General features: G+C 40.9%; 2 protein-coding genes across 2 annotated transcripts in view; one reads left to right on the forward strand and one right to left on the reverse strand.

Annotated features, from left to right (window-relative positions):
* Window positions 1-638, reverse strand: part of taf2 (TAF2 RNA polymerase II, TATA box binding protein (TBP)-associated factor) — a 32342-nt gene extending 31704 nt beyond the window's left edge. Inside the window, exon 1 of the mRNA XM_080769228.1 lies at window positions 273-638. Coding sequence (XP_080625354.1) covers window positions 273-322 — 50 coding nt within the window. The 5' untranslated portion in view covers window positions 323-638. The remainder of the gene's footprint in view (window positions 1-272) is intronic.
* A 4406-nt stretch (window positions 639-5044) lies between these two features.
* LOC308318127 (CCN family member 3-like) lies at window positions 5045-8609 on the forward strand. Its single transcript, XM_080767532.1, has 5 exons — window positions 5045-5292; window positions 5542-5770; window positions 6045-6299; window positions 6411-6640; window positions 7153-8609. The coding sequence occupies exons 1-5, from the start codon at window positions 5236-5238 to the stop codon at window positions 7450-7452; spliced, it is 1071 nt and encodes a 356-aa protein (XP_080623658.1). The 5' UTR covers window positions 5045-5235; the 3' UTR covers window positions 7453-8609.
* Window positions 8610-15418: the final 6809 nt, after the last annotated feature.

The following is a 15418-nucleotide window of genomic DNA, read 5'->3' on the forward strand; positions in this document are numbered from 1 at the left end:
ACACAGACTATTTTTATGCTTGTCCTGCACCTGATCGTGCTGCATGCACTATTTGTCTTATTTAATGCTCGTCACTATAGCCATTCATTAGTCTCTCTAGTCTACAGGCTGACATTTGTAAACATCATCTAAAGGAGTTACTCTAGGCTACAGATTCATGTCACTGCGTTTAGCTTGCTCCATCATACATGCTTATTGTTTACAGATTTAGCAACTTCAAGTCTTCTATTCATTCAAATGTCCAAGTCAAAGAATAAAATAAAAATACTTATAATTTAAATGGACGGGGACTTTCAAATCCTTTATCCTTCTTCCTGTTCATCTTAGCTTGATGTCTGGAGTTGTTTGGCTTTCAACGTGCTAGAACATCATGACTGTATGGTGTTCGTCTACTGGAGCTCAATTCAAACTGCATCTTGGTTTAGCCGTCGATCCATTGACTCATAAAACAGTATACGAGCTTAAACGGTTGCAATGCAGTATAAATCACTCTGTTCAATGTAAAACGTTGCAGATGACAATCCCAACTGTTCTACGCAGAGGGCTGCGGATAATAAATAATCACAGTAAATAATCCAAGTGTTGTAGAGAGCTGCAGATCATGTCAAAGTAAATAATCCAGCTGTTCAATGCAGAGCGTCGCAGAACAGATAAACAAACAGTGAATGCAACAGAAGTATGAGAGGCTTTCTGCAACAGAAGTATGAGAGGCTTGCAATCGAAGCAGCAGGAGCCCAACCACAGTAAACTTTTAGTATCCAAGGTCCACAGATGTAACGTTACTCCAACAAAAACTGGGAATAAAAATCCCCAGGTAGAAATTAAGGCGCGTGTGACGGCCGTGGTCTTCTTTGAAAAATAAAAACTCTTTGTTGTGTTATTTCCTCTCTCCGTACTGGCTTAACGCGTTGTGCGTTTTCTGTGAGTGCGTTCGGCCATTTTGTTTGTAACCTTTGAACTCCCGCGAAGGGTGAGAAAAAGGAAGAAAGGAGGGAATAAATGAACGAATATTTAAATATTTATGGAAAATAAATATATTCAACTTTTAAAAACATATTAAACTATTAAACTATGAAAAGGAATAACATTTTAGTTTATGAAAATAATATAAATATATAGGCCTATACTTTATCGTATTTACCACTAGAGGGCTCTAAAGCATCTGCCCAGCAAGATCATAAGTGAGTGCCTGTCCAAATCCATTTCTGCCTGGCTAAAATCCAGGACAAAAACCAGACCTGAGAACTATTATTGGATAAATGATGTTGATATTCATTTTGTATTCATTAGTGCCCCAAATCACACTTTAGAAAGTGTCTATTTCAAACACAAAGTATTTTTTGACTGGTGGGGTCATATTTTGACAGGAGCAACTGCCTGTCATAATTTCACCCCCCTCCCTATAAGTATTGGCCACTATTAAGACGTTGATATTGATTTTGTATTAATCTTTAAGGGCCCCAAATCACACTCGCACGAGTGTCTAATTCAAACACAAAGTGTTTTTTGACTGGGGACGGGGAGTCATATTTTGACAGCAGCAATATCTGCCTGTCATCATTTCACCCCCCTCCGTATCGAAGTATTGCACAGTATTAATATGTTGATATTGATTTTGTATTCATCTTTAGGGCCCCAAATCACAACTTAGAAGCATGAATGTCTATTTCAAACAGAAAATGTTTTTTGACTGCATGGGGAGTCATATTTCACCCCCCTCCCCATCTAATTATTGGACAGTATTAGGATGTTGATTATAATTTTGTAACCTGCCTGTATAATGTCACCCCCTCCCTATGGAAGTAGCCTATTGCACAGTATTAAGTTGTTGATATTGATTTTCTATTCATCTTTAGGGCCCAAATCATATACCCACATGTTTCTTTAAAGTCACTTCCTACTGTCAGATTATACTAAGATTCTCTGACCTCCAGGATATTTTCAGGATATACAGTATTAGTAGGCTATATAATGCACTTTGTGTGGTCTGTGAAGACGAAGAGTGTTGTAACCTTTTGAACTCCTCCCAGTGGCCTCCCAGGGAAGCAGATGGAAGAGTGGGCAGCAATGTAGCATTACATGTTCACTGTTTATTTACAAAGCAAGAGTGAGAAACTCAAGTTTAACCACTTTCAGCCTGGCGGCCCTATTTTGGGGCATGTCATTAGGTTAAAATGTTCAAAATCTTTCACAAATGTTCAACAATTTAAAAAAATGCCAATTCTTTATTTACATGTGATATTTCTGTCCAGGCAAGTGGTCCAGTAAGTGGTATTGATAGATATTTATAGATATAAAAAACAAATCTCTTTCAACTCTTCCTGGAGGAAATATTTCCAGTCAGACCTCCCAGGGATTGTTCTGTTTAAGTGCTTTCGGCACAAGGCTAAAAATAATGTGTGTAGAAACATGGTCATAAAGTTTGATGTTTTATGTGCTCCAGCCAAGCAGAAGTGAAAATAAATGTCTCCATGGGATAGACACTGTTTGCAATGCTATAAAAATGTGATGTGAGAGCCCATCACAGTGTCTTGTGAAATATGGAAATCAAATAAACACACAAGAGGGACAATATGGGGTCATACTGCCCCTGTGCTTTCTCGTAGCTGATTGCATTGATGAATATTGAATAAAAATCACACCCGTGTGAAGTAAGTAGTGCAACTCAGATGCAAGTTACTACAATACAAATGGCTGATGTGAACGTATATTACTTGTAGTAATTATCCATATTATGGCTCAACAAAGACAGCGTTCCAGACCAGATTTGATCTTGATGAACTCTAATTTGGTCCATGCTAAACCCCTTATCCGTAAACTACTTTGCCATATATAGGTGGAGGGCATAGTGACACGTTCGGTAGGATTTTGGCTTATTTGGGTGCCATCTTCCTGCCTACATGTAGGCTAGTAGGATGCTAGGCTACTTGGCTGCCAGTCTGTAGTTCGTAAGTTTGCTTGTCAGTGACGCTGGTGTGTATACTGTCAGACGAGTGATCAGTCAAGTCAAACATGTGTTCTCTCCGCAGTAAATAAATAATCTGTCACTGTCATGCTCGTTTGAGGACATGTAGAGAGCAGAGCATACATGTGTTTGAGAATGTTGCTGATGGTTATGATATTTTGTCAGCTGACACCCAAATCAAAGAAACCATACAGCGTGTATTTAATTATTGGCCCTATAGGAGGGGACGTTCATCTTCCATTGTACTTCCCCTGGAAGCTTTTTGACCAGGCACTCACAGTAGCAGGTCGTGCCCAGCTTGGGTTCATGTGGTTAACTTAAACGATTCTGTTTTTAATGTTAGTGTTGGCTGTCATGGGTGGTCCATGGGTGGTCCGTTGCCACCCAGTATACACACCTCCTCTGAGACTTCTTTCCGGATCTAACTCCAATGTCAATGTAAAATCAAACAATGATCACACTTTCACACATAACTTTAAGCTCACCTCCTACCCCTCACCTCCGATCCCAATCACATCCTGCTCTGTAGGCCTACTGAAGCACACTTTTTTCATCATGCTGCTTCTTGTTACTACGTTATGCCTCCTGACTGTCACACACCCACACACACACACACACACACACACACACATGACACACACACACACACACACATGGTTTCTCGATAGTGCGAGAAAAAGTTTTTGTCGCGCTATCGAGAAAGCGCAAGTTTTTGTCGCGCTTTCTCGATAGCGCGAGAAAAACTCGCGCTATCTCAGGCAGGCAGGCAGGCAGGCAGGCAGAGAGGCAGGCAGGAAGACAGACAGACAGACAGACAGACAGACAGACAGACAGACAGACAGACACACAATGATACAGGAGTGTACCACTTGTGACAACGTCAATTATATGGATTAGTTGATGTATGTATGTATATGTATGTATGTATGTATGTATGTATGTATGTATGTATGTATGTATGTATGTATGTATGTATATATGTATGAATAATTAATTTAGTATAGACTTTTTAGGATCCCGTGATATCATCATCATACATCATCATACTGTACTGTACTGTAAGTGCAACCACTTGTAATTTTCCCATTGCACCTTTCTAGTTGAGGTTCCCGGTTTGGCCTCTTTTGCTGCAGTGGCATGTTGGTGTGGAGCTTTGCTTTGTCCCACAGGGGACATTTAGTTTCAGCTTCAAGCTGATGGCTGCTCAGATGGTCATTATGAGCATTTGGGAGCTGATAGGGTATCTTGCTCAGTGACACGTTGACACTTCAACATGGACATGCCAGGAGGTGAACCGGTGACCTTCTGATTACCCGATGGCCTCTCAACTCACTACTAGCTACGGCCGCCTAAATGCACTGCAGCAAGCATAAATTGCGGTTCACAGAAGTGCATACATGTGTTGTAGATAGATCACAAACTGTCTAGTTGTAGTGTCCCACACAAAGAAATCTCCTAACATTATTGTTTCACTTAACCCTATCTGAGGTAATTATGTTTTTCTTAAATCATATGACAGAGCAACCCTGCACAAAATAAAAAAAACATCCTAGTACTGGGCCATAGCCAAAACCAGATGTGGACACCCCAGGTTATTTTAGAAAGAAGACCCAGACTTTCCACTCTGTTGCTATTTAAGGAAACAGTAATGATCCCACAGGGAATATCAGGATTTTCCACTTTAACCTCCCAGGTAGGGTTCAGGAAGAGTAGTCAACAGGTCACTGCAGAGTGTCCAGAGGTCTGGGGACCCTTAGATCTGATGAAATGTGTGACCGACAGGTGTGTGTGTGTGTGTGTGTGTGTGTGTGTGTGCGCGCAACTAGCAATAATTGTGATGAATAAGACTCTCTCTCTCTCTCTCGCCGTCTCCCCTTCTTTCTGACTGTGTCTACCCCCCTGCTCAGGATCTCACAGTAAATTGCAACTCTCGCCTTCCTCCAGTCGTCTGCCAGAATTCCAGAACTCTGGGTGATCTCTCCAACATTCCATCCTGTTTGTCGTCATGGTGCCAGTGGAAAATATCTGCTATAAAAGAGCCTCTTCTCCGAGGTCTTCACACAGAATGACAAAGGAATTACTACCTTCTGCAACGCCACCACCAGAGACGAGGAACATTTCAACCTGAATTGAACAGAACTCAACTTGATACAGTACAGTTCAGTAACGACAAGAGACAAGACAAGACAAGACAAGACAAGACAAGACAAGACAAGACTTATTTCTATCAGTTATACGTTTCTGTGATTCAGCTTAACCCAAAAGACAAGATGAGGATTTTCAATCCAGCAGAGAGAGTCTTGTTTGCTTTCTACATTTTAACACAGGTATTTGTTTGTTGAATAATATATTATATAGAATTCCAAATGCTGATGAATGTATTTATTCTGTTTGAAAATAATAATAATAATAATAATAATAATATAATATATTCTGACCAGAAGAATTATGCTAGGAAAAAAAATATATATTATATATACTTTTTCCTAGCATAATTATTTTCTAGATTTTAACTAAACTAAATCTGATCCATGATATTGCAACACTAAAATACTTTGTTACTTTCTCTGCCCCAGATGCTTACCCTAGTCTGGTCCCAAGCATGCCCTCTGAGGTGCCAGTGCCCTCAGGAACCACCCATGTGTGCCCCTGGGGTGCCTCTTATCCTAGACGACTGTCCCTGCTGCCTGGTTTGTGCCCGACAGAAAGGCGAGGTCTGCTCTGAAACAAATCCCTGTGACACACGCAAAGGCCTGCAGTGCGACTACACAGCCGATGTACATAAGAGGACGGGAGTCTGTGTAGGTGAGTGAGCCATTACAGCGATCTGGACCCCGGTTGCATAGCAAAGTAACTGCTTATCTTGCTCATAACATGCTTGTGTGTACCCTCTTAAGGTAATGTCCAGCTAGTCTGCGTTTTTGCCTGCTGCTTGTCTATGTTTTCGCATGGACATACAGTAGTTTAGTTACACTAGGATGTTTATGTCATTTTGACATCACTGTAATGCCTCCACATACTGTCAACCTAAATCAACAGTCAACCTAAATTCACCAACATTATATCCTCTCACATCCAGCTCACCAGGGAAATGCATGTGTTCTGGATGGCTCCGTCTACCCGAGTGGTCAGACGTTCTTTCCCAGCTGTAAGTACCAGTGTGTATGTCGGGACGGGCAGATTGGCTGTGTGCCCCGTTGCAACTTGGATGTGATGCTGCCTGGCCCTGACTGTCCACTGCCACGGAAGGTCCAGCTGCCTGGGGAATGTTGCGAGAAGTGGTTGTGTGAACCACAGGCTGAGGCCAGTGCACTTGGGGGCTTTGCCATGGCAGGTGAGTAGAAAGGAAACATATGTAGATGAGGCAAAAGTATTCACACCCATGCATGCACGTACACACTGCACTGCACTGCATACGTATATACTCTCCCTGTGATTCCTCCAGCCTTCCGCCAGGAAGATACAGTGGGTATCGACAACTGGGACCCCAGTCAGAACTGCATTGAACAGACCACAGAGTGGAGCGCCTGTTCTCAAACCTGTGGCATGGGTGTGTCCACCAGAGTTACCAATAAGAATCGTCGGTGTGAGATGGTGAAACAAAGCCGGTTATGTATGGTCAGACCCTGTGACGACCAGCAGGACCACATGCAGCTGACACCGATTGGCCCTAAGGTAACAAAATTACCCTAAAGTTGTGTACACTTAGAGATCCACTAAATACACACTGATGATTTTATTGCGTAGGTTTTCATAGTACTGTACTGGCTGTATTGTGCTGGTATTGTGTTGTATAGGGCTCCATCTTGCGCCACCCCCTTATTTGCCATTTTTTATTATTTTAAAACATTTAAAAATAGTTCAACCAGCCAATCTACATCGACACATTGTTAGCTTCTAGATCAGCTATTTGTACTATTTTAAAATGTTTTAAAATAGTAAAAAATGGCAAATAAGTTTAGGGATAAGGGATCTATATAAGATCTATATAATCTCCATCCCGCCCTCCTGTCTTGTATTGATTTTAAGTTCCTAAAATATTAAAAACCTTGCACAGTTAATGCAGCAAAAGTTCTTCATGAAAGACATTAGCATGCATGTTCAACCCAATCCAGAAGGATGTCAACAAGTGAACTTTATTTGCATATACCTTTCACTTCTGTCAACTTTCTGTCTCATCCGTCTAGCTCCAGAGAGGCAGTAAGTGTCAGAGGATGTTGAGGAGCACCAAGGCTGTCCATGTCTCCTATAAGAACTGTACCAGTGTCCAGCTCTACAAGCCTCGCTACTGTGGCTCATGTACCGATGGCCGCTGCTGCACCCCCCACAGCACCAAGACTGTCCTGCTGGAGTTCCGGTGTGCCAATCGCAAAACCAGCAGGAGGCCTGTCATGGTGATCCAGAGCTGTGCCTGCCACAGCCACTGCCCCAGAGACAATGCCATCTGGCAACCCTCAGACCTGGGATACAGTGGCATGAGGTTATAGGGTCACATTCCATACTCAGGAACACAGTAAATGGTTAATGATAGATGATAGTCTGGGTTGTGGCTGAAATGAGAGTTTCACCTGCTGTTTTTAGGTGAAAAATGTACAGAACATTCAACGCTTCTTGTAGACCTCTCTGGAGGTCATGATAGTTGAAAATGAGATAGTTCTGCATGTGTTCCTCTCCTGGAGAGGGTGTTCATTGTGTAGCTTCCTGTGTGCACCATAGCGTTGACATGGTGAAATAGAATCTAAGCACTTGAATGTATAAATAGATTTATATTGACGCTTTGACATCTGAAGACTACAAAGAAAATATGCCAGTAGAGAGTCACAAAAGTCAAATTGGCTATAGGTCTTAGTAAAGGTTTCTTGGTCACATTTTTACATACAGTATGTATGTTGTTAAGTTGGACATCTTGTGTGCAATATAATATAGATCACTAACTAACAGTAAAACCTGTTCTTGGGCTACAAACATACTTAGCAGACTGTATTTTATTCGGCATACCTGCCTTTGGAATCACTTTGGAAGAGTTAACCTCAACTTTAGTATTCATTTAACATAAATTGGGAGTACATTTGTATGTTAACCACTTTAACCCTGCGGGCACCCCATTTTTGGACATTTCATTACAGGCAAAAAAACTATATATTTTATTAAGTGTTTATGTTAATGCAACTTTGGTTGCCGTTTCAGACTGATTTCAGAATATTGTATTTTTTTGCGAAATGGAGAATGTGAGGACTGAATCAGTTATGGTATGTTTTGGGGTCACCACCATTCAAACATTTCAACTACAGAACACATTTTCTTTAAATAACCAAATTGACTTTGTCCCTCTCCCAAGCTCTACCATCAAATAAGGGCTTGATCCACAAAGGTGAAAGGCCATTCTCATGGCTTTGTGGTAGTTTCCACAACTATCTGAAATGCACCTTTGACCTAAAGTGTATATCCTCCAACTCCAAGCAAGCAAATGTATATATTTCAAGAAGACTAAAGTGTGTAGAAAGACAAAGGGTATGAAAATACCGGTATCGTTTGTATAAATAAGTGTGTATCACATACACAACGTTTTCAATCGTTTATGTAAATAAATTGCAATATTATGCATTTTTATGCCTTTGTATTTGTATTTTCCCGTCTGTTCCTTCCTAAAATTATATGAACAATGTTGATCAAACTACATCTGGAAATAAATGTGTATTTTTGTATAAAGTTTGTATTCTCTTTATTATCAAAAAGTGTTATGTCTTCCTGTACTTTAACCTTAGCTATATATAGCGATACTTATGAAAGATAAATTATTAAATTAACTTTGGTCAAACCTTTGCTAAAATGATGGCTTGAAAACCGACCTTTTTGACCTTTTGTCTGTCTCCCATCTGTGGAACGTACAGACCTGCCACCAACAGATGTATTCCAGTTCCTCTAGATTTAAGTAAATACAAATAAGTAACAGTGACATGCTAAGGTTGTTGAGCCTTCTTGCCTTTGTGCAGTAATGAACTGGTGTGTGTGTGTGTGTGTGTGTGTGTGTGTGTGTGTGTGTGTGTGTGTGTGTGTGTGTGGTGCGTGCGTGCGACTGTGTGCGTGCGTGGCTGCGTGCGTGCGTGGCTGCGTGCGTGCGTATGTGTGTGTGTGTGTGTGTGTGTGTGTGTGTGTGTGTGTGTTTGTGTGTGTGTGCTAGTTACAAACTATGTTCTTTACTTTACTACAGCTGTTTCACATTTGTAAAATGTTCACCTCAATGCTTTTACACATAGCCACATGCTGACCTTAAGCCACTCCTAGCCTATTTTAAAATGAGCCAATGACCAATATTGACAGAGCAAGCCTTAACCAATCTGGGCTTAAAGACAATATAATTTTTTTTGTCACAGTGTAAACCAAAGCTGCGTGCGTGTCTTGTGTATATGATTGATCAGTGTCCAACATTCTGTCAAACTATAGTGAGTGAGAGCTCTTATGTTATTTGCACAGTGGTGATAGGTTTCACGTCGGTGTATGTTAAGTGTTATCTAACAATACTGTATGAGGGTTGTAATATATTTAAAAAATATATATATATATAGTCTACAAAAGCAAATACAGTTGGCTAATATTGATCTACGGCAAGTACATTATTTACATAAGGTGTTAAAACATTGCCCACATTTTATAGTGGTATTTATATAAGTGTGTTTTTATAACCAAAATAGCTTTTGCCATGGTAGACTTAAAAAAGAAATAAAACAGGAACAGAGAAAGAGTACCTTTTAGATTGGGGTCATAGATGAGGTTTCAGGCAACTGTAAAAACTGCCACTAAGTCAAGAGAGTGATCTTTCACCTTTGGAGGTTGAGACTTTGTTTAATGACAGGACTTGAATGGGTCAACAGACCAAAATGCAGTTGGTGGTCCCTCCAAGAATACACTGTTTACTGTATAAACAAATTGGTATGGATATCTCGAATTTGCTGTCATCCATAGTGAGTGAGCAGATATCTGAAGCTAATGACAATGTTAAGTTTCTGAAGTTGAAGTCCCAATGTGAGGTAGGCTGAAAAATTATAATATTCTTCCATCTTTGTTGTCTGAAAAGAGGGTTCATTTGGCCTGGTTGCCAAAGGGTCACTAAACCCAAAGTCAGTCAAATTGGTTGGTTTGCAAATGGAAAGCCAAAAAATTTATGAAAACGATTCAAACCTCAATATCAAAACCACTGAGTTGGATGCTCTCCACTCGCCTCAGTCAATGCACAGGGACGATAATGCCATCAATTAACTCCTTGTCTTGGTCTTTCCACAACACTCTCTCACTGTACACAAGTTGAACAACCATGAACATCAGGTGTAAACTTCTAAATACTGCAGACACACAGGCCAATAGCCTCATTTATAGAGGGTATGCGCGTGACATGACCTCATCATCAAACCCGGAAGTTATGCAGGAACGCCTACTGAGTAGCAAAAACCTACTTTCTGGCCTTGACAGCCCATGCATCCAAACAGAAAAGTCCTATCTGATTGCATTAAACAACGTTAAACAATGTCACTTTGCCTGTTGCTTTGCCACTCGATTTGCTACTCGATGTGCCATTCACTTTAAGCATGTGCACACCCTCTATACACAAAGACAAAGGGTGTGCTGTGACCCTGCATCGTAGGTCTGACCTTTGTCAGATGGCATTGGCTCTGGGACAGGGCCAGGGGTTGTGGCAGGAAGGTGATGAATATTCAAGGACCCAAGTTAACAACTTACCACAGAACTAATCCATGTCAGCTACGTGTGGTGAGACAAGGAACTAAACCACATATTTAAATCTATTGCTATTTCATATTTCGGACAAGAATGTGTTTTCACTTCTCTCCTCGAGCTCCTGCCCATCATTCGTTCTCAGATCATGTGGTCAGAATGAAGTAGGCCATCTCTTAGTCTCGCACAAGAGTGAGACTAACGTCAGAGAGGAGTGTGAGTGTACGCTCATGTCTTTGAGTGTGTATATGTGGTGCTAATCTGTTGTGTGTGAAGGTATGTATGAATGTATGCATTTATTCCTCTCTGCATTTGTGTGTACAGTACAGTGGGTTTACTCTCTAGTCTCTACTCACCTGCCATGGTGAAGTCCCCCAGCGCACTGGAATATAAGTGTGTGACACACCCACGTCTCACAGAACTCCCCAGCCACCTGGACCTTTGGACAGTAAGGACCAGGCAGAAAGATATATGTTGCGGAAGGAGAGTAAACATGGGATGATGTAGCTCACAATTCTCTTAACTCACCCACAGAAGCTTTTCAGCCGTGGCTTTGTAGTCACACTGCAGACATCCCCCTCATGACCCATCCGGCATACTGTAGGATCACATTGGATCACTATACTGTAGGATCACATACTGTAGGATCACATTGGTCGAGACCTGTGCAGAACTGCAGACAGCAGCTCAGTGCCTCGGTGGATGAGAGCTTCCCACCATTCAGAAAAACAAATTTACTCTATACTGTATGTACTTGTATATAAAATGCAACAATACAAAGGCAGAATCTTAGATCTTGGTAACAATGTGATTGATTGATTGATTTTTCTATTTCAAAATATGCAGAATGGGTACATTTCAAACGAAAGTGTGACCTGTTTGTGACCCGTTTGTTAGCATGGCCTGCTCTTTTCGGCAAACAATAACATTGTGCAATGGACTAAACACAATTTTGAGCTAATAGCAGAGCTGCTCCACTGGAATCATGTTGAAAACATGATGGAATGCTGGAGAGACTTCCACAGTTCTGGTTGCACACGACTGAATTAAGGTGAGAGTTGCAATTTACTGTGAGGGGGCATTGGAGGGTAGACAGACAGATTCCCAAGGTTCCTGGAACGGTGACCTTTTGACATTCCTCTTCCTGGATCCTACTTGGGAGTTAACAGAAGAAACCCCTGCGTATTCCCTGGTCTAGGATCATTGTTGTTTCTTACATAGTTCACACTTCAGCTCATCACTCAGAAGCCTGCACTGGATGAATGGGTTACCGTTACTGATAAAGAAATAATGACATTAAGGTCTCACCTAACAAGATGGTATGTGAGTTACTGTGTATGGATTGGCAGTGCTGTTAAGTGGCCCCCTGGATAAAAGGTCAGTATCATATAAACAGAAACTCCTAAACTTAACAATGTGTCTCTGTTTTTTCTCTGTATCACTTTTCCCAACACAGACAGCAAATGTGGGTAACAGTATTAACTGTTACCTAAGAAGGGTGAAGTGAACCATTGAGTGCATGAGAGAAAGGCATACATCACTGGCTGGAGGAAACCTATGGTGGAAGGTAACTAGTACATTTACTCAAAACATGTAGAAATTGTACTTTATTTGTACATCTCAGAGGTAAATATTATACTTTCTACTTTCTACTACTATTATTTTCTTTTTTTGTTGGACCAGTTGCAGCAACCATTTGGCCATATCTCAAACAGCTCTGTTTGAGCACCATGTTCTCTTTGATGCCTTCTTGTCCTGTTTATTTATGCTGTAGGAATTACAAATCTAATTTTCAGATGATGGTGGAACTCCAAGCCAAGATGTTGGGTAACGTTGGGACAGAGAGGGTAGTTGCATGTATTGAGCTGGAAGATTACGGGTTATTGAGCATGGCTGAAAATAGTGAAACTCAATGTTTGGGTTATAATGTCTTTATAGATGCTAGTGTTTTGAAGTGGGATGATAATTGTTGGCATTCCTATTATTCTAAACTTTGACAATGACTTAGTCCCAGCACTGTTACAACACTGTTACATAAAACAAATCATTGCTCTGGTGGGAATAATATTCTGATGCATGTTCCGGTTTGATATCAACCTGGTCTTTTGACTGAACTGCAGTGCTGTATCTAGACCCTGTGACACTTGTTTGTGCTGTTAGAAAGTTTGTGTGCAACCTCATCCAGTGGAGAGAAAGGGAGGAAGACATATAGAGATAAATAAATGAAATGTGAAAAGGTTTTTTCTGATTGAACTGTGATTCCAGGGAGTGTTACAGTAGGTTAGGTGACACTGCCAAGGACTTGATTCAGTGCTGCTCAAACAGTTTGTCAGTGGAAGCTGAAGAATGTCAGACTTCATAGCTCCACTTTGTTTGCCAACCATGTCTGGGTTTGGGTCCTAGCCGTTCTCCGTTATGCTTTCCAATAACACCTGTCCCTCTCTTAGCACTGCGATGAAGGCAGTCAAATGCCTGAATACTTGTTTGACTGAAGGTTGTTGGTGGTGGAAACCTCTGACCTTGAGTTATGTTAAAATGTAAAAAACGAATCATGTGGCCAATGGGCCATGGCTTCAATGTGGATCTCAGTATTCATTTGCCAGCCTGTGATGTAATAGGCTCAGTTTAAAATAATGTAATTTTGAGTATCCAACATCTATTGCAATGAATGGATCGGTACAATAACGTTTCCACTTTGTATGAGGTCATCAGGTGCTGTTCGACAGATTCCAGAGAACACTGTATGAGAGTGGTATGATCAGAAAAGTCAATGGATCAAATTCAAGTCATGTAACTGACATCTATGATTTCAGTTATCGATCTGAAAAACATTGTGTCATCTGGAAGGGACTGTCTGGTGGCTGTTTGCTCTGACTTCAACTGCTGGCCTGGATGTCCTCCTACAGTAACATGCCTGCTGCTGGTCAGTTGAAGAATGCTTTGGTGGAAAATATTAATATTAAACTCTTTAGTTGTTCAATTGCTGACCCACTACAGTTGCTAGACACACAGCAGATACAGTATGTCAGATTTACTTCATTGCATGCCAGTGTAGATCACTGGAAATAGCAGATTTACAAGTTCACAAGGTATAGCACATAGCATATACAGTAGCTCGTAGATAAGCTATGTTCGGTGTCTGATACGGTGTGCAAACCATAATCTGTCATTGCTCTCAGGGTGACGGTGGCAGAGACAGTATGTGTGGATATAGGAAACGTTCAATTATAGTGGGAGCTGGATACCATAGCGAGCATGGAAACTGGTGGTGGGACACGATGCACGGATGTCCTCAAAAAGAACAGGTTGTACAGAAAACACATGCAAGAAGATGTCCGTTTATGAGAAATGTACAGTAAGACCTGCAAGTATAAGTGGACTAACCACTAGGGCGGTGCCGCTAACAAAACATTTGTGCTTGGAAGACAACCAAAACAATCTCTCACACCTTGCAGCTAAATCTGGACAGGATGGCTCTGACAGTTTCCCCTCTCATTGACCTTTTCACACCAGAATTTCAGTTCCTCTGTGTAAGTTCTTGACATTTGGTCTATGATGACTTTTGAATGCATCCTCACAAATTGACAAACTGAGTCATTAATCACACTGGAATGTATTTGCCCTTGAAAGATTGTGTCATTTGTTAAAATGTTAATAATTTCATATTATGGTATAAGAAAATGACTTCACAGGTTCTGAATAAACCCAATTCAAAGTCTAAACACTGTAGTACATTTGGTGCTTTCATCAATCACATTTTGATAAGCGGGTTATGGTTTATAGGCCTACTTAGTTTTAGATTTTTGGCATGGTGTAATGGGCATAAGGTTTTCAAAACCATCGCAAACGAGTCAGGCTCGCCCCCTAGTGTTCTGTTTGCAATGAATCCAATATTATATGGTTTGAAACCCCAAACAATTGATAGAATAAAAATGTCAATGGATTCTGTTACTATATTGGGTATGCTAAATAACATACTAAAAAAGTATGGAAATCTAACTTCTGAGGATCTATGCCCCAGCTGGCTATACCCGTTATACCCATGTCAGAGTAAAGGCTTACCCATTCCACCCATCTGTCTGTGTCCCTTTTATGTCCATATATGGACATTTCTGTATCTGTCTCTCTGTGCCCCTATGGAGTTCTGTGTCAGGCATGCCCCAATATGGAGTGCTGTGATGTCAGAACAGGCCAGCTCCATATATGAACCCTGGGCAGGGTCCTGTCCAGAGCCTGGGCAGAGGCCTTTTGAACCGTGGGTCCGACTGACTCGGATTCTTGAGTTGCGTGGATTACAGCCGTATAGAGACATGGAGCATTTATAGATGTTATTTAGCATACCCAACAGAATCCATTGAAAAATCTCTTCTATCAATTATTTGGGGTTTTCAATTGGATTCATTGCAAACAGACCACTAGGGGGCGAATCCAACTCGTTTGCAATCGTTTGCAAAGAGAACAGATGGTGGAGGTGAACGGAACAGATTTATTTATTTTTAGCTCCCTGTGATTATTTATTTATTCTTCAGAAGTTATAACAAAGACATTTTAATATGATTATTTTTCCACAGTATCATTCATCATATGTAGGCCTATTTTGTAAAGTGACTTGAATTTAAAAACAGGAACATATTTTTGTGTATTTGCCCACCACCATTAGCAGTAGGCTACATAACCCCTTTTCTCAGTTCACACAGTCTCACAAATGTGTTAAAATGCTCTGAC

The sequence above is a fragment of the Protomyctophum bolini genome, assembly GCF_963924005.1.
Source record: "Protomyctophum bolini genome assembly, chromosome: 7".
Lineage (NCBI taxonomy): Eukaryota > Metazoa > Chordata > Actinopteri > Myctophiformes > Myctophidae > Protomyctophum > Protomyctophum bolini.